Genomic DNA, 24,697 nt, shown 5'->3' with positions numbered 1-24,697 from the left:
AAAAATGCCTGTCCTCTTCCCAGGCTCCATGAGCACAAGTTACTGCCTGTCCAACATCACTAAACGCCGGAGCTGACTTTGATCCCTGCTGTGCCCATGCAGGCCATTGGTGTGCTGGCAGTCAGGCCTGGCCTGCTGTCAGGATTATTATCTTTGCATATCTGCTTCATGGTAAATTATAGTGGTGCCTCCAGCTTCTTCCTGTGTTAGCACTTCATAAATTGGAATTTAAAATCACTCTGGGGACCCAGGTTAAAAACTTTGAATCCTCTGAATGGGGATTGGAGTCAAATCCTCATTTTTTAAAAGGGTCTGGCACTTGGAAGCATTACATCACTAGCAGCGGACCCAGTGGCTGTGACAGAGACGTATGGTGTTCAGAAGTCCCATCGAGCAGAGCAGCCGCATCCAAAAGATGCTGTGCCGGAGCTAACGTGCCCTGCAAAGAGTGGGGCTCTTCAGTGCGAGTGGGGCTGACCCAGCAAAGCTGCTTTGTGGACCACCATAGACTGGTGGTGCTGCATCATGGAGGAGACACAGGTTAGCGTCAATTTGGGCATCTCTGCACCATGTAGACCTTTCCTTACTGTACATCTACCTTAACTTCAGCCTTGTAGACATTAGATGTCTGTCTAGCATAGGATCCTCCTGCAGGCAGAGGAAGAGGCACCTCCAGAGATGGATGTCTACCTTAGCCATGTACCTAGAGAGGGATCTGAAATGAGTAGCTTTGACCAGTTTGAGATCCTGACTTCAGGATGCATAAAACCAGGACTTTTTCCTGAAATCCTGCCTAGCAAATTCCTGCTGTCTCCAGTTGCTGTATTTGTCAAGTGCAGATGTATTACTTCTTGAAAGCCTGCTGTTACAGACAGTAATTTTGCTGGGCTTTGGGTGGTCACTTAAGGAGACTTAATAGAGTGTCTCTCCATGGAACATTAGTAATTCCCTTTAAGTGGCTGAGAGTGGGAGAATATTCAGGCTTCAGGATTGAAAGAAAGAGGTTTGTTTATTGTTTCAAGGTACTGTAAACCCTGAATTTGACAGAAATGTAAACTCATACAGTCATTTTGCTGATTCATATTTTATTACTGGTTTCGATAGAACATATAATATAGGCATGGCCCTAAAAGGCTTATTTCTAAGGTGACACATGCTGATTTGCAGCCACACACTCTCTTTCCAAAAATGAGTAACTCTAGGGGTATGTGTGGCTTGTGGCTGGGTTGTGATAGGTAAATGAGAAGGAATTAGTGTGGTCGCCATCACTGCCACCTCTGACAGCTCTGACAGAAAGTGCATTACCAAATGGCAGCGTGTGTCTCCAGAGGAGATGTAGAGTTTGCTGGGTGCGGGGGAGGCTGTGTGAGTGACAAAGCCCAGCCCAGGGTGATTGAAAATCCTTGGGGATGTTCTCCCCAGCATCGAAAGGGTCCAGGCTTATGGCAGGGAGCTAAGGTGATGGCTTGTGCCAGTACATGAGCTGAACTTGGGGGCTGATTTGATGATCGTGTCCTTTGGCAATATAGTTACAACTACTGATGACAGCTGCATCCCCAAATTTTACATCCTTTTAGGGCCCCGTCTCCTTTGCACCCTCTGTACAGTCTGGGGAGAAGCAGGCTGGTTCAGTGGGCAGTGCAGATCAGGAGCACAACTTGGGGACTTTCTCCTCTGGCTGCTGTACAGTCTGGAGACTCATCTCACAGCTCCTCAGCTGGGGACACAAAGTTAGACAGTCTGACTGTCCTGTCCAGCAGCTATCCCTGCGCCCACCCATTAAATATATTTTCCTACCGTGGGGTCCTTATATTTGCAGGTTTTAAAGGGGGAGATGTTTTGAGCAGAAATGCCCAAAGTACAGTATTCCTCCAGGCCGAAAAAGCATATCCTCCATATCCCTGTATCCCAGCAAGGCAGAGCAAAGCTCGCCCATCCACAGAACCCGCAGCTCGGTGTGCTGAATAAACGCGATCTGGAAACCGGTGAGGACTGCTGCGTGTGTCTCTGCCTGCGTGTGGCCCAGGCTGCAAATTGCAGAGCTGGAGAGGGATGGGTTTATGCTCTCTGTGATAGTCCTGCGCATCTGGGGCTGGAGAGGGTGTTCCTGCAAGTGGGAAGGCAGGAAGCCAAGCGTGGGAAAAGGAGGGAAAAGGAGGATAATTGTGAGAAGAGTAGGAGGGAAGGAAAGGGCAGAGACAATAGTTCAACTTAGCAAAGGGGCGGTGATTGAGGGTGCGAGGATTTGGCAGAGTATCTTCCTGAAAACCCTGAAGTTCCACAGGAAGAAGGTACTTTTGTGTTCAATTCAGTGCTGTGTCCTGACGGGGGAAGTGGGGGGGATCTGTCCTGCGCAGGACCCTTGCATCAGTTTTCCTGCCTTGGCCAGAAGCACTGAGGGGAATAAGGAGGGCTCTCCACATTTGCCTCCTTTTCGGCATTTCGCAGTGAAATTCGGGTGTTCTTCACAAGACTAGGGCACAGAATCATTTTCTTCTTCCACTCTTCTCCTCACAAGAAACTTGGATTTCTCCTAAGCCTGAAGTCAAAGGTCACTGCGATGAAAGACATTTTTCCCAGTGGCTTCAGTGTTGCATCCTTCTGGGGTTATGGAAATACGTTCCCTTCTTTCCAAGGGTCGGTTTCACGTTGTCAGGATTGTCCTGTAGAGAACAAGTACATTCAGTCTTACGTATGTATGGTCATGCAGTATAATCAAAGATCTACATGCATTCTGTGTTCGTTGGATGGTGTTTACATTTTGAGGATAGGTCCATTAAAACGCGAAGAGTCATCTGTCAGCATGTTATGCTGGCAGTTCTGTGATGCTTTGCTGGTTGATCCAGTTGATTTCACCTTAAGTTTTATCCTTCAGTCATGCACGAAAAATGTAGTTGCACAACCTGTATAGAAATTAGAAGAGTTTTTGGAGTTGTTTTTTGTCAGGGATCGTAGATCACACTCAAAGTACTGTACTCCTCAGGTCTGGCTTTGTGAATCTGAGGGTCTCTTGGTTTACATGAACTTTTTGTTTCCCTCTACTCAAAATGAGAAGAAAAAAAAAATTATCCCACTATTCTATGGCAAAATCCCAGGAGAATTTTCATTATTTGGACTAAGAATGTCCCATAGCTTTGTCATTGTTCTGGAAGGGCCTGGAGGAGTTTTGCTCCCTTTCCCAGGCCCTTGCTTTGCTTTTCCAACATTGCATCTGGGGGTCATATGTAAGGTTACAAATCAAAGCCGGAAGATTTGCATGCTAATATAAACTACATGCAAGTGTTGGTGCAGAGCAGGAATCCCAAACATGAGAAGCTGAAAGGGAGGTTGAGTTTTAGCAACGCCTCTTTGCAATTGTGAGGCTGTCTGTGCAGGAAGTTTTTGTCATTTGTGTAAGTAAAGCTATGCACCTACAGTGTGCAGTAATCTGCTCTGTGCCTGTACGTGAAACAGGGTCAGCAATGTCATGGTGTGCTCTGTCTTCACGTGTCCACAGGCTGTGTATGCTCTAAGCACTGTATACGTGCTCTATAGCTGGGAAAACACATCAGTACAACCCTGATGGTACAATGTAGATGGGCCCTTGTTCTCAGAGCAGAAAGAAAGGTTCTTGGAGAGATCTCCCACAGGCATAAATAAATCTGTGCAAAAATGTGCGAGATTTGATGTTAACTGGAAAACAGCTATTTCCAGATCATATTTTCTCTCTCTCTGTCTAGTCAATCTTGATGCATTTAACACAGTAGCAAGCAGGTTCTTGTTAGTTCTCATTTGACCAAGCTATTCCTGTATCACTGGCCCCAGAGCCCTTGATGACAAAAATCCCTTTGCCTTAAATATGAGCAGAGCTCTACTCATCCTATTTTGAACATCCCCCAAGTCAATTCTTCTTGTGCCAGAATCAGTTCAGCTGCTTCTCTCCTGAGTCTCTCTGATTTAGCAGCATCCTTCTGATATTTTAGCAATCCCACTTTCACGTGAGGTTTGATTCAGCACCATGAAGGGAATGAAACTCTTCCCATCGGTTTCCGTGGGTCTGATGACTCCGTAATGGCAGTCAAAACCAGATGCAGGTTGTACCCATTTGGACCAGGGCTGGATTTAATTCATAGTCATTGCCCTCACCTGAAGGGTGCCAGCACTGACAAGACAGCAGAGTGATCTCTTATAGCTGAAGCTAGAAGGATGTGTTATAAACTAAGGAGGGATTCTAAAGGAGCTCATAGCTGGCCTCAACACTTATTAAAATTAATTTCAGTGGAAGCAGGATTAAGCCAGTTTTGATTCAGTTCTTAAAATCTGTTCCTGTGGAGAGAATAAGGGCAGGGGAATGAAATTATCTTCATTTTTGACAAGAATTTTAAGAAGTGCTATGCCCCCTTTGTGCCTATCCCTTAACATGCAGCTGACACAATGGCTGTAAGAGATGAGAAGTGACTGGCTAGAGAGACTTCCACATCCAGCACTGGCACTGAGGGACTTCTACATTTGAGCCAGACTATTCAGGGTTAATGTTTCTTTTCAGAACAACTTCAACTACAAATCAGTTTCTAAAACCAATTTAGTGAAATTGATGCAATTTTTGTGTTCAAAATCTTTCAGTGAAACTTACTTGAAGGACTTGAAATTCAAAATATGAGTGGGTCTATTTTGTCTGTTGATTGTTGCTTTTCCCACTTCTCTTTCATTTTTTGAAAGGAGCTTCTCTTCTTTACCAGGATGTTCTTATATTTTGGGGTCCTCATAAAACACCAACCACCTCCTGGGGCGAAAGACACAAGCACTGACTTAAAATAGTTTATAATTCAGGTGGGATCCAGATTTAAGAGGCAATAAGCTGAAAACTTTTTACCTTCAAGTGCATCTGGATTATTTTCATTTGCTTGCCATAGACAGCCTCTTTCAGACCCAGGTGGGGCATTTGAGAAGGCCATGAAGGAGCCAAGTTTCACAGAGAGCCTGTATGTTCTCGTTTCCATTTTATGTTTGTCACTGTGCTATTCTACTGCTCTGTAGGCTTAGCTGTTGCGTTTTCTAATCATCTGTCAACTCTTAAATGGCAGAGACTCAGTCCTGTGGTTATTCTGCTTCACAAATAGTTCCATCACACATGGAAAGTAAATGCAGGTGGGTAGAAACAGCTTGGAAGCAGAATACGAGTCCATGTTGTACTCTGCACAAGGGCTCTGTCTCCCTCATGCATGTACGTAAATCTAATGGGTGGGTATTGTCCAATTCCCTTGTCTGCTCTTTCCTTGCAGAGAAGCTGCTGTTCTGCTTCATGAAGCTGGGAGGTGGTAACAGGGAAGCGACTGATCTTTGAGTCCTGTTTCTTATTCTCTTTCCGTAAGCTCCAGTTATTGGATATGTTGGAGATAGATAGGAGCCTTGACAGGTTTTTGACATGGCCCAGGATATCAGTTAAAAACCGAAGAAAGCCCTGCCAATGCCACACAGATACTGCATGTCTGCAAGAATTAGACACGTTACATTCTGCTCACACACCCCTAAGAATGAAGTTAAATGAAGTAATCAAACAAGTCCAGCAAGAGGCTCGGAGGCGGTTGGTAACCGACCTGCAGGGCTCCCAGCCGTTCCAGTTCTGCAGCGCTCTGGTCAAGTTATTGTCACAGATCATGGGTGCAAATTCCACTTCTTACCTTTTTGTGCCTGTCATGGCCATGCAAATGACCATGCAAAGAAATACAGTGGGGATGTTTTTCCCCTTTTGGCTTATTGCTGTGGTTGCGTGGGACTTGTTAGCATCTTCTTAGCAGGAAGGTGCTGAGAAGGCCTGAAGTCAGTGCTTAAAAACCCAAGTTGGCAAATGCCAAAAAACTTGAGGGGTGAAGATGAGACTGAATAGAAATTTGAACCATGGACTTTGAAACCTCATCAATGTATGAGAAGAATACGGGAGGCTAAGTATTGTCTTACTCTGCCTGTGTAAACACAGTGAGCTGGATTCGTCATTCAGACACGACCCTGTTACTTGTCTGGTCCCTACTCCCGAAGCTAGGAAACCAGCAAAAACACCTAGCCAGGTGCCTCCATACTCAAATGAGCTCCTCTTCCTGTGTTCCCAGGGATGTCTGCTGGCTGGCTTGAGGCAGTTGTTTGCTATTCTCATTTGTGTTTAAGTAACAGGATTTGGCAAAGAGAAATGGATTTCATCCTGGCTGATTCTCCACCAGGAGGAAGGTCTGTGCCTGTATAGGATGCAGTAGTGGAGGGGTTTTCTAAACTAGAAAGGACCCAGCTTGAGTCTCAGAGTATGGCTGGATTCAGAGCTAGAAATGAGTTTATTTTTCTTGTACATAGAACAGATTTGATGTGATATGGCTGAAAAGAGAAACAGCGTTAATCTAGCATTAATCCTCTTGCATTGCTGTTCAGGGCTGAAACAAGATCCACAAAAGAAAATCGTGAAGGAAAACTCTCTTATCCCTTCTTTCCCCTCCCCGCCCCCCCCCCCATGTTTAATTAGACTATAAATTAGCTTGCAAATTGTGATGCAAACTGGAATTGCTGTGTCCTGCTTAAATTGCCTGTGTGGTGACTGCTCACAGATGAGAGCTGGCGAATGCCAGGGCTGTCCAATTTGTTCCCTCCCTCTGCTTTTCTTCCAAAACTTAGGTATGTGCAACATTTGTCCATGAGACCCGTGGGTCGTTTTGGCTTTTTCTCAGTTACATTTCCCCTGTTGGTAATGGAAACGCGAGCCGGTAGAGGGATGTCCATGAAACCACATCTGCTTCATGAAGAAGCCAGACGCCCCGCACCTGCGTGCAGCCTGCGTCAGCCCCCGTGCTCGGGGCTCCATGCTTTAAGACACTCTGCCACGGCAGCAACCACGCCGCAAGAAGCTCTCCCATTTGGGGCTGCTTGGGTTTCATGTTTCTTCTAAGCCTCATCTCTGTTTCTCAGCTCACTCTTCACATTCCTGGGGTGAGAACAGCTCCAGACTGGGATTGAAAATAGCCCTTCCTTGGCCGTGTCCCGGCTGAGTTGTGGTCCCTCAGAGACCATTGTGCTGAAAGGTGACATCATTGCATAGCACTGGTGGTGGACTTGCCACGGGCTCGGGGTTGAGGGTCTGACTTCATCTCTGTGGGAATTTCCCAGGTCTTACAGTGCTTTTCAGGGCCTTTTGGAGGCTGGTGAGCTGGGCCAGGAGCCCGTGCTGCACTCGCTGGATCCAGAGTCAAATGTGAACTTTCCAAAAGTCTGGATGTGATCCAAGCCAAGGGAATGCACAGGTGATGTGTGTAGGAGGAGGGGTGGCATTCTCTGTGCTTATTCCTGGGGCATTTTACTTTCTCTGCTGCCACGCTGGTGCTTGTATAGGGCAGGAATTGAGGACACGGGGGGCCCTGACCCTAGGGGGGGACCCTGGCTACTGGTGCCAGTGTCTTGTGGGGTGGAAGAAGGTACCTAGCATCAACCACGCCGCTTCTGGAAGGTGAGCAGCTTTGCTGCTTCGAACTCGTAGGTGCTGAAAGTACTGTCTCTGGGAAAATGCTTCAAAATCCAAATCTGGGTCTGGGCAAGCACTGATTTTTGCTCGTCAGAACATCTTTGACATTAAAATGTTTATGCAAACAGTCAGTCGGTGCAGTGCCTGTACTCCAGTAATTTAGGGCACAGACACATGTTGACTTTGTGGAGGGCTGCTGCAGTTTGAACTGTTTTAATGTAAACTCCACCAGCTACATGAACCAGCTGAAATTGCTACAAGCCTTGCGGGAGTCAGGCTGAATTTGTGCGGAAGCGGATCGGGGAGCATTCACATGCTGAGCTGTGCTGGTAGAAAGTTTCCAGATCATAGGCAGTGATAGCATCTGAATATGAGGGAAAAGGAGTGTCTATTCCAACTCAATCATGATTCGCTGGAGGACAAACATCCAACACTTTAATATGAAAGTTTGAAGAAGCTGACATTCTCCAGGATAAAAGCGGGAATTGTGATGGTATCTGCATACAAATAACACCATAGCGTTGTTTTTTTGCATTCATAAAACTTTCTTAATAGCTGGTATGTACTGTAATTACTTATTAAAGGTTAGCAACACCCTCTCTATGGGTGCAAGCATATTTCTAGTCTCTGCAGTCTTGTCTTTGCCAATAGCTCCTGTATTTGTGGATGTTCTTATCTTGGTCTCATCAGACTGCTCATTTCAGGCATTTATCTTCCACTCCAGCTCATCTGGCTGTAAAAACCAAAACATTAGCCTTTAAAAAGCCAATTGAAAAATCAGTCACATGAGAATAACCTGAATTCATTACCTCCGGGTTTTGTGCCAGCTGGAACTGGATATTTTCCATTGAAAACAAGACACTCGATGATAAAGCCATGCCCAATAACATTTGAGTGAATGCTTTTCGTAGTAGGAAGTCATCTCTCGTCATTGCTTGGTGTAGGCAGTAAAGGGAGAGCAATAACTTCAGTTTGCAATAAATTTTCTGCTCTGTGGTGGGTAAAATGGAAGTTTCCCAGAGCTAGAATTAAACAATAATTAGCAGCTGATAAAATCCCCCTGATGTCCTGCACCTTCTTTCATGCAGCATGAATATTAAGAGCTGCTTATCAAGCTCGGTTCCTGATTAATATTCTCCAGTTTGTACAGGCCCGCTTGTTTCTCTGAAGAAGCATTTATTTTAAAATTCATAGTAGACTAAAAAAAGACTAGATTTGTGAAATTAAAAATCGAACATTCTTAGTGGCTGGAGCATCCAGTGATTGTGCAGTAAGTTGTTTGTAATTTGTACTTCAATCATTATTTATTGCTAAGGACTTTTTTTGGCTAAGAATTTTTAGGGTGAAGCATTTGCAACTGCATTTTGACTTCAAGGTCATAAACATAGCAGATAAGCGTGTCTTTTTACCTTAAGTCATTAATTATTGTAGTAATTCATAATTTGCAATCATGATTAAAGTTTAGTTCTGTGCATGTAGGGACTGTAGGAAAACACTGTACTTACATGGAAGAGCTTGCTCCAAGACATGTAAGATGCTTTGATTTTATCTTCTTTTATCAAGAAGCAGCGTGCCGAGGACCTGGGACTCTTCTGTGGGCAGGACCAGCTGTGTCCTGAAGCGTTGGCTCGTGTGGCTCGGTTTCGGGGAGCTGTCGGATGCCACAGAAAGCCCTCCCAGGCAGCTCATGAGAGCGATGCTGGGCCTGTCGGGCGTTCGAGCGTGGGACGGCTCTCTGTATTTATCAGATATTTCCTGCTGCCTCCTTGTCCGTTGCGTTTGTATGACCTCGGGCTCCCCCAGGACTGCTTTTCTCATTCTACTCAGGGATATCGCTGATCGCTTTCACAGTGACCTGGTTTAAGATCTGAGCAAAAAAATGATGAGGTAAGCTGATGAAATGTTTGCTGCTCATGAAAAGGTTATGGGTCCCACTAAGGCAGCAGAAGCGAATAATCACCAAACTCTGATCTCTGAGGGAGAGAAATGTGATATCTAAGGCTTTTGAAACCTCTAGACCTTGCTTTTAAAATCTGGCATTTTACAGATCTTTTTCAAGCAGTTATTCCCCATTATTTTAAATGGTGGCTTTCAAGAAGCAATTTGATTTATGCAAACAAGCAAAGAAAATCAATAGCCATTTCAGATTTTGCACCTGCGTCCCACCAAGCAGATTTTGAGCCCATTCGTTTCTCGCTTCACAGAGCTCCGGGTTATGATTAAAGGCTTTTCCCGCTCCTGCTATGATCTTCCCATGAAATAGAAGTCAGTGCATCTGCATGCTGCCCGATTCATCACTTGCTGAGCTTGAAGAGACCTAAGGCTCAAAAAGACTTAATTGCTATTTTAAATGTGCAGCAAAATCCTGGCTTGACTGAAGTCAGTGGCAGCTTCATTCCTGCAGAGCCTGCGTTTCAGAGGTGGGGCCGTATCTGCACCATGAAGTGGGGTCCTGCTCCTACACCCACTCCCTGCACCAGATGCATCCAACCTCTTGCCCTGCCTGCTCTGGCAGGGGGCTTGGACTAGATGATCTCCAGAGGTCCATTCCAACCCCTATCATTCTGTGATTCTGTGAGAATACCCCTTCGCACCCAGCTCTGTCCCCTCTTGTGTGATGGGGGTTTTGTGCCGCTTACTGCACCGCTGAACGATGCTGGATGCTTAAAGCAGGATTAACTCCTGTCCGAACTAGCTCTTGATCAAGCAGACTTGCAGGCTGTTAAAAATTTCGGCGACACACAGTTTTTGTGGGTTCTGAAGAGTAGTAGGGGGAAGCCTGAAGTGCAATGAAATTCAAAAAGCCTGGATGTCTGTGGTGTGTGTGTTTTGTTTCTAGCTTCTGAAGAAAAGATGCATAATTAAAGAAAAAATATAATCTTTATTTGCATGTACAATATGTTTCTCCTATCCCTGTCTCGTCCCCTTTGTGAGAACCCAGGGCCAGAATTACAGTATCTGAAGTTTCTTTTGGATACCAGTCAGCTCCCATCTGTCATGATCTGTTTTTAATCGAATGGGTTTTCCATCTGAAAGTAGCTGTTGGATAGAGAATGAGTAGAAGTATTTGTGTTGTGAATTAGCTCCGAGTGAAGCTACAAACTTTTTTTTTTTCCCCCCACAACAAACACATGGAAAAATATTCTTCAGTGTAGTGTGACTGGCCTGAAAATTGGCAACAGCAGCTTCCTTCCAGGCTGTGACTCCTCTGGCTTGTCTGTGCGGGTAAGCTCTTTAAAGGGGACCTGAAATCTTCATGTTACGCAGTCTTATCTCCCCTTCATGAAGCAGGGCAGAGCTGGTGTCACCCTTGTGGATATGGGTACTGCGGGAGGGAGGTTGCATGGCTTGGTTTTCCAGGAGAAATATGAGACGCAGCAGAGGATTAACCTGGGTTTGCTGAGAGTCGTGCTCTCACCCCTGGGCAGTCTTTCCTTTGCCAGCCTCGATGGTCTCTGCTCTGGTGGGAGCAGCAGATAGGTTTGAGATGATAACTGAGTCAAATTCAGGTCTTAGTCCTTACCCTCAGTGCGCTATGAAAGGCCCAGATCTCCTTAACAGTCTGTGCTCAGTGTGTTCAGTTACCGAATACCATGAGACTGGGCTGCAGGAGATGGGGAGCGAACTGCCTTGTGGACTGAATGTGGTTGTAACAAGCAGAGAGGAAAATGAGGCTGCAGGACCCCATGGTTTCCAGGACATCAGATGACACCTCTCTCCTGCTGGTAAAGAAGAAGGGAAAAATCCCTTGGTCCTTGGAAAAGCATTATTAAGGCTGTTCTTCAACATCCCTCCACGCTTTTTCATGCAATACCTTTGATCGTTAGAAGAACAGAAGCAATTACCCTGCATCAGCACCTTGGAAGATGGGTTAGTGTCCTGGGGGAGATGCAGAAGAGGGTAATGCTTATCCATCCCCCATCGCTGGGGACACAGCTTCACCTCTGCATCCATGGCAGAAGGGAGAGCTCCTGCTGCAGCCCTGGGGCTGAGGGAGGAGGGATGCTTTCCTGTTTCCTCTGCCAGATCCTTATCTCACTTCATTTGTGAAACCTGGAAATTGCTTTAAAGACCCAGGAGCTGGCCTAGCTGTGATTTCCATTACATTGGCTTTGCATAGTCACACTCAGTGGTCACCCTTGATGGCTCCATCCTGTGTTTGCTGAAGTCTTGTGTATCTGTAGTCAAGGCAGCAGGACCAGCATTTGGCCTGAAGGCCAGTGTATGAGAGAGCAGAATCTGGCTCATTTTTTCCTTTGTTTTAAAATGTTTTGGAGGTACTAGGGTCGAAAGGAAACATTTGTGTATTATATATGTATATAACACACATATATATATGTTTGTGCATGCACGTGCGAATCATTTTTTATCACAGCTTCCAGCAAAACAGTGTTTCTGTAAGATAATTGTTTTGGGCATGGAGTAGGGCTGGACAAGGGAAATCCTGGGCTTGTTCTGGGCTTGTGTTGCTGTTTCCACCGATGTAAGAAAACAGTGTCACTCTCATTGACCTGCTGTATATCACCTTCAAATCAGGCTGATAGGTGCCAGAGGTGCCGAGTGGTACGACGTGACTCAGCCAGGGCTGCATGCTATCGGGCTGAGCTGTTTTTGCGTGTGTATGGGTGTGCATAAACTGGTTGTGTTGCACGGCTGTAATCCCACAACCCCCCTGGAGCTGAGTTCCCTTTGAATTTCCTTGTTGGACTAGAGCCACTGCCTTGCCTGGGAAGGGCTGTGGTCGCATCTCCATGTACAAGGAAAACCTGGAGCATGGGGTTGGACATCAGCAAGCCTATGATAGGCTGTTACTTCAGGAGTAGACTAGCTCTCCTGACTGTGCCTGCAACAGGCAGAGGTAGAGGCCAGGGTACGCTACCAGGGACCAGAACATGTGCTGTCACTCAGTTAAAGCTTTCATCGCAGGGAGAGCAAAATCAGTGGGAGCTGGTGATGGGGATGGGTGGGAGAACACAGGGTGCTCTCCTGAGACCTTTGCTGAAGGCTGCAACAGGTCAACAGCTTTAATTTAGGCTAGTCCTACACCCAGGGTTATATCCCTCAGTGAGATGCAAAATTTACCTGTACTGACTGTTCAGCGTTTGGAGGTATCCTGTGCTTCAGAGCCCACCTTAACTTGTATTTTCTTTTCCCTGAACAGGTCTATATCATCAATGTAACATGGTCTGACTTGACTTCCCAGATCATCTACCGGAGATACAGCAAGTTCTTTGACCTGCAGGTAAGTCTGTCTTGTCTAACAAGAAATAAAATATTATTTCTATTTACACTTCTAGTCGTGTTCCCGGCTGGGTTAATAGTGCCTTTAAATAAGGTTTTGTGCTTGTTTGGTCTGTTACATGTCATGATCTTGAAACTTTTCAGACTCTGTCCTTGTAAGGTATAAGATAAGTGGGTGGTATGCTCACAGTAACTTGCACTGTAAAGAGATTTAAAGCTGACGTTTTCATGAATGGTTCCTATTGAAGAGGGGATCTGATTTTAAATACTTCAGATGTACTTAGAACAGAAAGAGAGCTACATTTTGGGCCCCCAGAAACTACTTACCCAAGTCACTGAAAACAACAGAGCTTTTGCACACTCCCACAGCAGTTCAGTAATGGAGATGGTAGTGGAAACCTTCCAAACCCTCCTCCTAACCATCTACCTAGCCAGCCGGTGTCCTGGCTCCTGCTGTTTTGTACAGCTCCATTGCAGTATTCTGTGCCTGTGTATTTAGATTTCATCAAAAACTTTCTTGCTGGATAGCTGCTGACTGAAGTTTGAAGCCAGGAAATGGGAAAAATCCAATTTACAAAGTTTCAGTGTGGGCATCACCTGCTTCATTTCTGGTACTGCTCGCAGGCACCTGCACAGCTAGGGAGAGCTTTCTGGCTGGTGTCCTATTTGGCAATAGTCTAGATCCATTGATACCTTTGTATCATCGTACCTTTGTAGGCAGCAAAATGAGAATTGCCTGGGGTGAAAATAAAAGCTGTGGTTTGACAGACTCCTGAACTTTGAGAGAAACGTCAGTTTTGGGCTGGAGCTTGTGGTTGGAGCTGGGCTGTGGTTAGAATATCAAGTGAGTCCTCACAGTCAGTGTTGAGGATGTACACAGCTGACTGGGCTGTGTCATGGGACATAACATTGAGCCTTTTTACTGTGATAAATTAGGAAAAAAAAGGTTTCCTCCCTTTGGTACCTGATCTGAGATATCTTGAAGAGTCCTAGTTTCATCATTGCTCCCCCTTTACGTGTCATTTCTGGTACTTGGACATCTTGCCTGTTTTGCAAACTGTATGGTTATGGCCTCCTGGCTTTTCTGGTGGAAAACGGGACCATTTCTATGGCCAGGCCTGATTTCTGTGTTTGCTGTGTGGCTGGAAGACAAAAGAGGGATGTTCTTAAGCTTCCACTTGTGCCTCTCTCCAGTTCTTACTGGTCTGAAGTACTAGGCCTACGAGTCCCACTGCTGTGAAGTGTATGTCAGTGGCTTCTCTGTGTCAGATGTACCTGCTACAGATGCACAGCTCCGTAATCACAAACATTTGTTGTCAGCCTGCAGATTGTGGCCAAAACTGTTTCTTTCTCTCTCTCTTCTTTTTCTTTTTGCCCCAGTTCTGTTTTCACGTATATGTTCTTCTGGGTCTCCTGGCCTTTCCTGGTAGGTTTGAAAAGTTCCCATCAAGCGTGGAGTTATCAATGGGGTTAGTGTGTTGGACAGGAAATGATGTCTCAATCAGGGAGTGAGTCCTGAAAGGTTCCATTGATAAGTGCAAGGGGGCCTAGCGCCAGTGGAAAACTCCTGCTTGCACAACGCTTCTCCCCCCACGAGAAAATACGACAAGAAAGTAACAAAATTCCCTTCCTTAACCCTTTTCGCTCCCAGGGATCTCTGTCAGGGCCACCACTGCGTGAGCAGTGACAGCCCTCTGCAACAGCCTCTTTAGCTCTTGCAGCGTGAGGCACACAGTTACCGAAACTGAGGTCTTCACCTGGGGTTTCCATGGTCTTGTCATGTCTCTGTGAGCATGTCATTGTGGCGATCTGTGCCTCTGTTTCCCAGCTGTAAGATGGGGACAAGGGCCTGTGTGCTCAGGCTTGCCATAAGGTGCTTTTAGACTCCCAGAAGTGATTATTTTTTTGCTGTTTTTTTTTTCTGGCCTCTTGAGGCTACCAGAGCATCTCCGAGGTGAGGCAAGGGAAATGGGCTTGAATAGCAACTTGTATTTACAACTCTAACGAAGCCTTCAAAGGGAGTTGGAAAAGCAAATTAAATGTTAGGGCACTTTGGGAAACATTTGTGTTTGGGAAACTTGTAGCTTCATGTGCAGTGATTCTTGCTCAATGGCAAATGCTGCCTTCCCACAGCACAGGGATAAGCAGGCATGGAAAACTTCACGTAGAAGCTGTGTTGCCCCTTTTCCACCTGCTTGCAATTGCTCAGGCTTAATACTTGATTAATAGCTCCCTGTTCCTGGTGGACCTGCTTCTAGTGTCTCTAGCTTCAGGCAACTGCAACAGGGAGACCTTAGCATTTATAGGAAAATCCTCCTGGTATTGTAAAGCAGCTGTTTCAGGGTTTAGCAGGGGAGGTTTCCCCATGTTTGCTGTCTGAACCATGACCGGCCTGTAAATGGGGGTCTAGGCTGCGCTGCATCTTGCATTGCAGACAGTGATTCCCAGTCACGTTAAGATTTCCTGAATGGAGGAGAGATGTTTCCAATGGAAAGCCCAGAGCAGAGACTTTCATGATGAAGGTTGGAGAGCAGCATGGGGGTGCCAGCACACATTCCCCAAACCCTTGAGAGGCTGAACCTGGCTTTTGGTCATGGGCCACGTGGCAGATATTGGGGGTGCCATCTGCTTGTTGAGGATCAAGGTAGTCTCCTTAGATCCCCCTCACTTTGCTCCAGATAAGGAGATGACCTGTGATTTCCGGATTTTTGGTGGAAGCCTGAACTTCTGACCTAGCACTGGTTGGACCTGGGTTTTGCAACCTGATGCCACATATGGTAATGTGGCCTTAGCATAATCGATCTACTTTGGTAATGTCCCCCCTTATCCCCATGTGGCCCTTCCAGCAGAAAATCAAGCAAACACTCAGTAAGTAAAGCTCAGCTGATTTGCGGGCACCACTCATGTCCAAAACAGCTCGAGTCTGCAGGTCTCTGCCAGCTCCGCTTGTCCCACTGTGTCCATGACAGAGTTGCACTTCAGGGCTTCCTAAGCCTGTACATGTCTCGTTTGCTCTTGACTGGAAGGGGAGCAACAAGGGCTGACTCGTAATGACTTAATCAGGGCTGCAGTGTCTGGTGTTGACAGTGACACTAGATAGGACCCATGGGGGAAATCCTGGGGGCTGCCCAGGGCCAAGGAGGGAGGAATACAGATGATTAATTTCACTACTGCAATTTCATGTTTCTTTAAACTTGGAGAGCCCACCCTTCCCCAAACGGCTGTCTTTGTGGGAAGTGGATAAGTGGTTTTGAGAGCCCTTGCATTACTAGATACTGGGCTTTTTGAAACACTTCCTAGCAAATCCTCCCAGGTACTGCAGGCAGTAAGAGGCTGCTCTGTCCCAAGGATTCAAATCCCAAAAGTGTTTCATTGTGGTATTTCAGGAGCGCATATGCTTGAATTGTGAGTCACGTTGTTTTCAAGGTGAGTAATAGGGCAGCGAGACTGGATGTACAATGGGATTTTGAAGATGGAGTTTGCTCCGTGAAGGTGTGAGAAGTACATACAGCAAACAGAACCCAATGCAACAAGCCAAGTGTCAGCCCTGTGCTGCTTCACTGAGAGCTAGAGATCTATAAATACGGGTTTAAATTAAATCAGGGTGTTGCTGCATCATTCAGTTGTGCAACCCAGTCACATCTGCAGCTGAGCGTGGGTCAAATGATAGCAGCAGAATACATGTAAGTGCCAACATTTCAGTAAATAGGATTGAAAGTATTGAATTGACTCTGCATAGATGAAAGGATTACGATAAATTGCTTGTCAAGTCCAATTACCTGTTGTGTTTCACCCAGGGGAGGCATTTGCACCTGAGCACCACGTGGGGTCAAAGCCACCTCCTAATGTAATATTTTAAGCACTGCTTTCTCATGCGCTTTGCACCTGGGTGCTTGGCTCTTGCCTGTGATGCAGAACAGAGGAGCGTGAGGTGACCATCACTGGGAGAGATGGCGATGTGAACATCGCCTGTAGCTAGTGCTGACCCTCACGGCAGGCTGGTGGCTTATTCAGACACGTTCCCTGGATGCCGATCGAGGTCTCCCACCATCGCTGATGGATTTGCTGGTGGTGGTAGCAGAATCCTCTCCTGAGTTGGTAGTTCAGGTCAGCAATGCTCCTGTTGTCCCCAAAGATGCTGTTCTACTGGGCTAGCAGGGATTACTCCTGGCATTTCCACTGTGCAGTAAAAGACATCTACAGATGTAAGGCTCATGTTTTTCTTGCCAGAAAGTGCTTTTAGAGGCTGTTAGCAGGATGGGGATTTGCAGTTGAGTGTGTGCATAAATAATTACCCAAAGCATAAGGTGGAGAGGTGTGGGGATGCAGCCAGCTCACCCTCCCAGTCACCATGCTGGGCTGGGAAGCAACAACAGTTTTTGCAGCTGGCAAGTATGAAGGGTGGCTCTTGCCCCACTCCCCACCTCACCCTGCCAGTTGCTCAGTACCCCCTTGGGCTTTTTATAGATGTTATGACCCCAGCTGGGTGCTGCCCCTTGCTGCTGAGAAACCCTCTCCACAGCAAAGCAAGCAGGGAAAATGTGACCATGCTTCAGTGCCTAGTGTCTTAGCTTGAATCACCAGTGGCTCATCTTCTGCATTTTATCCAGCGACTCCAAATGTTCTGGTCTGATTTCATGCCTGTCTTACTTGGTGCCTGGAGTCAGAGTATGAGTAGGACCAGAGCCTCGGCAGAGCGACCAAACCCTGCGTTAAGATACTGTCCTGTCCGTTGCTCCTGTGAGGATGGCTGGGTCTCCATGTGCGGAAGATCCTTTCTCACAATAGCAAAATGCAGCTTTCTCCAAGGCAAAACACAGCAGCTGGCTTTAGCGGTGTGCCATAATCCTACGTTGTGTTTCTGGCTCTGCGAGAGGCAAACGACATCCCCGCTGGAGCCACAGCAGGAATGTTAGGTAGGCAGATCGCCGTCTCTCCACACAATGACCCACACAGACATTTTGGCTGCAAGGAGACATCTGAAATGTCACAATTTTGAAAAGGCAAATAAACAAGGCGCTGTTCAAGCATTCGCTTTGTGTATCAGTTAGCAAAAAATTATCTGCCTGATGCGGTCTGCTGATCTAAGCAGGTTTTCTTCAAAGTGGCACAGAAAGAGGAACTCACTAGCAGCCAATTAGAACATTAAAAAAATAAAGAATATCAAGAATTTTATTAGGGAGCGGAAAGAGATGTAAGTTGTTTCCAGGCTGACGATAAAACATCAAGAGCTTCTTTTGTTATTGCTAGGGTCATCCTGATTGTTTATAGTGCTATAATGGAGTAACTGAGCATTGAAGAGGACATTAAACAAAAATGGTGCTATAAAAAACAGTAATTGCAGTGTGTATCTCTGCTTTTCTTACTCAGACTGGAGTTCATCTGAATGCTGCTGCTGTTGATAGTTCTTCTGTTACATGCTCTTATGTACAAACATCCCTTTCTCTGTTACCCCAAGCTGTGCCAAATACTGTAACGTCCACTCTCATTTCCAGTTAGGTGGTTGTAACTGTGCCACATGCCTGAGCACCCTGTATTTCACCGGGTCACTGAGATTTGAAACAGGACCTGGTGGCTTCAGGGTGCAGGCTTTCTGGGGCCGAGCGAAGGGGGAATCGGCACAGGGTGCTTGTAGGGTAGGTGTCTGATGTAATTCTGGTGGAATTGTGTATATTCACTCCATTAGTTAATTTGGGTTAATTGCCCAAGGAGAGACCTACAGTCCTAAATCTGGTGGTCCAATGCAGTCTAACTCAGTAATGACTGGTTTTGTAGGACCTATGATATTTTGTGTTGTAACATTCATGCTTTTAGCTCTGCAGGAGTGGTGAATGGACAAGCTCAAGCATGTGCTAAATTTATCAGTGGTGAAGAGTATAGGTAAGAATGCAATGGGGCAAGTGTGTTCGCACATTTGCAAGTGCTAACTCCTAACCTTCAACCTGCTGGGCCTTTGCATCAGGATGAGTAGAGTCACTGCCTGGTCTTCTCAACCATCCACAGCAGCAGGGTCACTCTGCAGCGTGTGATGCGCTCTTCCATAGGTGCCGCCCCGCATATAGCTCCTGGCAGCATGGGAGGGGAAGGAGGGCTGTTGATGTGGCTCCGTGCGTGATGCAGCTTGCCCCTCTCGCAGTGTGGGAGGTTTGCGTTAAAAAGATTCCCAGCCTCTGACGAGCTCAGGGAGTGTTTCTGTGGGCTAAATGTGTGCGTACGGAAACAGGCAGGAAAGCTGGAGGAGAAGGTGGGGTTGAATAGGGCAGGGGAGGAGGTGGGGAGGGGCAGCATGGTAGAGGGTTGCATCAAGCTGTGGTGCCAATGCAAAGGGGGAGAAAGGGAAGATTTTACTTACTGGCATTGCTCCTGCTGGGCTGCATTCACAGCAGGGGATCTGGGCTCTGCAGTCAAAGCATGCACCTCTCTTTGCTCTGGGTTGTGCTGGCCTTGGCCAGGATGGTCTGGGTTGCAAGGATCACATTTCTTCTCCTCCCATTCCCTTGCTGTGAGATGCTGGGCCTCAGTATCCTGGCCCTGCTGTAGACATTGAGAGCTGCTGTGAAATCCTCCTCCAGACCAGGGGCCTGGCTCCATACCTGACCTGAAAGGTTCAGACCCAGGGCTTGGCTTCAGGGCCATCCCTGATAGCCACGGGGCTGTGGAGATGGAGTTACTCCAGCAGTTGGGATGTTGGGTTTGGTTTGAAAACAACTTCCTTAAGAGCAGGATTAAAACTGAAACAAAAAACAAGCCTGGGAAAATTCAGAGGAAATCTGAACGTGGCTCTGTCAACACGCCTGTTCCCAAAGGTCAGCGCCAGCTCCTTGGGGAGAAATGGCACGTCCTTTCTTCCAAGTAAATATGGGCCAGTTGTCTACTGCCGCTATCCTGGACAGTGTGTGGAGAGACCGGCAGTGGCAAGGTTTCCAGGTGATGCAGAAAACCAGATTTCCAGGAGGAGCCCTGAGCTGTGAGGGCTGACTGTGCCTTCCGTGTTTCAGCAGCTGTGCTGGAGCTCCTGGTGCAGCCGCGCTTGCAAGACTTGGCTCTTAGTAGCAGAGACCCCCCAATGGCTGCCCTCAGAAAAACAGCCCAGCAGCAAGCTTGCCAGTAACAGGGCTTGCTGGGGGAACTGAGATGCCCCTGGAAAAAAATGAATAGCTGATATGGTTATTGAATGGGGAATGGTTGTCTCAGCTGATTTAAAGGCTGTTTAAATACCATTTGTCCTTCTAGCCCTCAGTCAGTGCCTTAGGATACCAGCTGGCTTAGGGCAGTATCTTTGTTTTCAATGAATAAATGGAATTGTTTATAATTCTTATTTCCATCATTATTTAAATGTTTGCTTGGCAAAACAATCTGTTCAGCTTCCAGTATTTGTTTCTAAAAAGACTTTACACGTCAGACAAAGATGAGGGCCATGATGGGGAAATGGCAAAGTGCCTGCCGAGCTACAATAGAGACCATGTTCAAGGAACATGGCAAATAACCTGCAGTTGAGAAAGTGACCCAGCCTATGGGAACCCTCCCCTTCGTACTTCTGCATTTGGGCGCTGTTGAGGCATAAAGCTGACACTTGAATATTGCCCGTACGCTGCAGCGTGGGAATCTTCTGCATGGTGGCTACAGGGCGGTATTTGCTGCGAAGCACCAATTTAATATACTCCCCTGCCTGCCCTATGTGCAGGTCTGGCCAGGACACGGGTGAGCTTAGAAAGTGAGGTGGTGGCTTAGCCAGCTCCTCAGGGTGTGATGGCAGCAAGGCAAGAACAGAGGCGATATCCACACTAACCCACTTCGGTGGTCTGAGGATTCAATAGAGAAGCCCCTCTGTAACGATAGGGAATGGATTTTGCTATCAAAGGACTAAGGTTTTTATTTTCTCTGGGGGCTGCTAGCGATCAGAGGTGAGTCTCCCAACAGTGCCATCAGTAACCTCTCACTGTGTACAAAAGGTATTGCAATACCAGGAACACCCACAGGAGTCTTACATGTTCTGGACAAGGTGGCTGTGAGATTTTGGGGCTCTGGTTGGGTGGTTGTCCTGACCCCACTGTGGAACGGGAATCTCTGGAAGCTGCATCTCTGAGGGTTGTGTCCTCCTCCATTCCCTTGCTGCACAAGACCAGGGTCCTGGACCCCACCATGGCATCAGTGACTGTGATGGATGCTGTTTGGGGTCATTGCACCACATGGGCATTGTTCCATATAATGCTGATATTCTCCTGTATGTCAACAAGTCCTTATTTCCCTGGTGTTCATGTCCTGTGTGTGGAATCAGTAGTATTGAAACATTTCATCACACCGTCAAGAAGCTTTTGCCTTATCTGGCTCAGATTAAATGCTAATTCACATCTAAGGTCTTACAGGAGCATGACATCAAGTGGCAGGCTGCTCTGAAGATGAGTTTTTTCCCTCCATCCTTGCGATCTCCTCATGTGCTGTGCTGCAACAATATGAGCCGCTCCAGAGGGGCTGCGCAATTAGTGATCTGCTCTGATTGCTAAAGGGAATTCACTGTCGCTGCTGATTTTGTGTCTTTTGCAGCCTCTGAGCAGAAGTTCAACACTGGCAGACTTTTGTTAACGTTCAGTTTGTAGCTCTTCTTTAGGCAGGCTCCTGATCCTAGAAGTAAAACAAAGTTTAATTAAGCTACAGGCTCGATATGTAGTTAGGCAAATGAAAAGAATCTTTCTTTTAGAAAGATTGGGAGCATCACAACGAGGTTGTTGACTTCTTTACTGCATCCTTTTAACTATACATAGTCTCCTGCTGCTGTTCCTCAACCTTCTTAGAAAGCATCTTCCAACATCACTCTAGGGAGAGAGTGTGTGTGTGTGTGTATGCACGCAGATGTATCCCTGATCCCTGCTGGAATAAATCAGAATTGCTCAACTGTGTGCTTTTGGCCAGCAGATAATTTTGTTTGGCAAGAGAAGAGCCTGTGCCCTTGGGGCCAAGGGGATTGTGGGTTTTCGGTCTGCTGCTTCCCCAAAGTGCCATATCCAAGGTGAGCAGTACTTTGGAAATTGCTGCCTCTGACGATGCTAAGGTTTGGGTTTTGCTCTGCATGATTTCATGAGGCCTGGATCCCATATTGAGTGCCCTGTTAATCTCATCAACCAGGGGAGAGTGTGAAGTCCATCCCCGAGGTGTGTGATCTTGCTGGGACGGCGATGACTGCGAGCTCCACTTCATGGAGGAAGGTCTTGGGGGGTTTGGAGGGGAGTGTGGAGTTACAAAGTGGCTCCAATTTCAGGTGGAGAGTGAGAGCTCATCAAGCAGAGTTCCCCCAGGAGCACCAAACTCTGAAACAGTGACTATGGGAAGTCTTCTGGGTAGGAGCCCCCATCTAGTGCTCTGAGCCCGGGCAGCTGGACCAGAGTTTCCACTGGCTGCAGAGTTACAGGTGCAGTCAGGGAAATCTTAGAAATTAAATGAGTGGCACAGCTCAGTAGTGATGAACTCTCACTGCTTATTAAGAGCCCCGTGGGGTGGGGTTTTTAGAGGATGTGTGGACTTTGAGAGAGAAGCCTGCACTGAGGCTCTTGACCTAAAGCTGTGTAAGATTTGGGAAAGTTCAGCTGTGACGCCAGTTCCTGGTTCACCTTCTCTCTACAGTTTGGATCTGACAGCTGTGAAGTAATGCCATATTACCAGATGCTCACATATTCATGGGATAGTGTTTTTAGAATGAGACAAAGACTGGAAAAGTTTCTGTGGCTATCATTTGGAACCTATAAACAAATTGCTTTGTCTGCTTTTTGTGTGCATGCATTTTTTATGAATTATCTAGAAAGAGTTTAACTTGAGCAGGTTTGTCCAACGCAAGAATCTCAAGGGAGCTCCGCAGAACTGTAATAGATCGCAGATTTCCCGGTGGATGAATTCACATTGTCTGGAGTGGGAACCTGACTTGCAAAGGATTAAAGCCACTCTGCTGGGGAACAGGGAGGTTAGCTTGTATCCTACTGTCAGATACTCTGCATCCGCTGTTTGAACTACACAAGCTTGTTACCTGCAAAGATCCTTCAGGGAATACCTGAAGAGTATCAAACTCCACTTATGGGCCTGTAGCAAGCACAAAAAGCAGTGAAATTAGTCAAAAGGGTTATTTGATTTAAATTATTCCCTTGCTTTCTAGAGCTTTGGTTTGTGTAAGTTGTTCTTGTTATCAGTACTTACATCCCATACCTATCGCTGACCTGGAGGCTGTGAGGATGGTGAGGACCCTGGATGTGGGAAGGGCTCTCCTGGATACAGCCACAGAGAGGAAAAGCAGCAAGTTCTCCCAAATGAACTGAGCTGACTTACATCAGCTGAGGAGGATTCAGACCTATTTCATAGCTGTTGGTTGCTTTTCATGTTAAGAATCAAATGCATCAGGATGCGTGAGTCCCTGCAAGGTTGTGGTGCTAATGGAAAGCACATGTGTAGAAAAACATGCCTGAAATTGCCAAAAATTATGAACCATGATGGAAGATTTTCGTACTGGGCCCATGCCTCCTGATTTTTGTCCCTGGACACTATGTCATACAAGGGATTATGCAGAATCGTGGTAAAACTGAGCTGAAAGTCCTTCTTCAGCAGAGCATGTCAAGGCTCAGCGTATACCTCCCATGTTATCCTACCTCCATCTCCATTATGCTGGTGTTGGAAGGTCTTGTCATAGCACATTAGGTCTCCACAGCAGGATTTAAAGCTCAACCTTGGGAGGAGCCCACTTGTTTGTTAAACTTGTTCCAGGTTTTGTTTGCTGGAACAATAAAACACAGGAGAGCAGTTCAGTTGTGGGACCAGCCCCAGCCAAAGCTATGGCTTTGGGGCTGCTCTTACACAGGCAGTGAATTCTCCAAGTGCCGCTTTATTAGTGTATTTCCTCTTTTACCACAGATCAAGATCAGCCTTTTTATTTTTTTTCTGGAATCTCTGTGTGAAAATTAAATTCCTCGGCAGGATTTTTCTGTGGCCTTTCTTCCCTGAAGCACCCAAGCCCAAAAAGTTCAGGCATGACAATTCCACCGCCTCCACCACTTCGCCACTCTCCCCTAATCGTACTCAGCTTTCAATTATTTATACTGCCGGAAAATCGTGCGGAGTTCACACCCCCAGCCCTGAAACACAATTCCGCTTTTGTGCGGGGAATACAATCCTTCACTTTCATTAAGTGTGCGGAGACCGAGATGAGAAGTGCCTGTTGTGTTCGCATCCCTTGGCTCGCGATGAGAGGAGCTGGTTGTTTTCACAAACGTCCTAAATAGCCCTGCAAGGGTTATGGGGAGTTTATTTACATTATTGCATTTAAGTGCAAATAGAAAATTGCCCAGCCATAATGGAAAGGTTATGCAGGGCTCTGTCAGGGCTCTTTTCCCTGCCACCTCGCCCCTCCCGGCTTTCTGCTCTTACAGACTCAGATGTGGGAAGGCTGTGTCTGGAAGGAGCTGCAGCTCTAGGTCCGGTTACGCCGGGGTTTGCTTATAGGACAAACAAAAGCATCAACTGGCGTCTCTTCCACTGTGGACTGTGCGTAGTCCTGCCTGCTGTAGGAAAGGCTCCTGATCAGGCTCACCCCAGCCTGATTTATGAGTGTTGGGTGCTATTTGCTTCTTCCCTGTAGCACCTGAATAACTAACCTTTTCTGCAGAAGCAACTTACGGAGCGTGAAGTTGGGAGTTTGTTTTTCGCCTTACTCCCTTCCTGCTTGCCTAGAGTTGCGGCATGTTTCTCCTTTTCTGCAGCCAGAGTGCTTTCATGTCTCGTGCAAACACAAGTATTCCCACTGCAGAACTGCCTTTTGCAATTTCCTATTTCCCTCCTTCAGGGGAAGCATCGACGAGTCTCCAGCGGAGTGGTCAGGGCAGCAAAACCCACAGAGGAGCCATGCTGCTGAGCAGATGAGTGGTGAAGTCATGCAGAAAGCAAGCATACTTGATGGTCTGGGGGAAGCACACCTTTGTGCACCCTCCTTCCTGGGTGCCCTGT

At 46.7% G+C, this 24,697-nt stretch overlaps 1 protein-coding gene across 2 annotated transcripts in view; it reads left to right on the top strand.

Annotated features, from left to right (window-relative positions):
• The window catches only part of SH3PXD2A (SH3 and PX domains 2A), a 259,159-nt gene that overhangs the window by 32,609 nt on the left and 201,853 nt on the right, over positions 1–24,697 (top strand). For both annotated transcript variants that reach the window (XM_059821278.1, XM_059821277.1), the window contains exon 2: positions 12,639–12,719. In XM_059821278.1, coding sequence (XP_059677261.1) covers positions 12,639–12,719 — 81 coding nt within the window. The remainder of the gene's footprint in view (positions 1–12,638; positions 12,720–24,697) is intronic.

The sequence above is a fragment of the Gavia stellata genome, chromosome 9, assembly GCF_030936135.1.
Source record: "Gavia stellata isolate bGavSte3 chromosome 9, bGavSte3.hap2, whole genome shotgun sequence".
Taxonomy (NCBI): domain Eukaryota; kingdom Metazoa; phylum Chordata; class Aves; order Gaviiformes; family Gaviidae; genus Gavia; species Gavia stellata.
The sequence above is the reverse complement of the archived record's forward strand: the minus strand, read 5'-3'. Positions and strand labels throughout refer to the sequence as shown.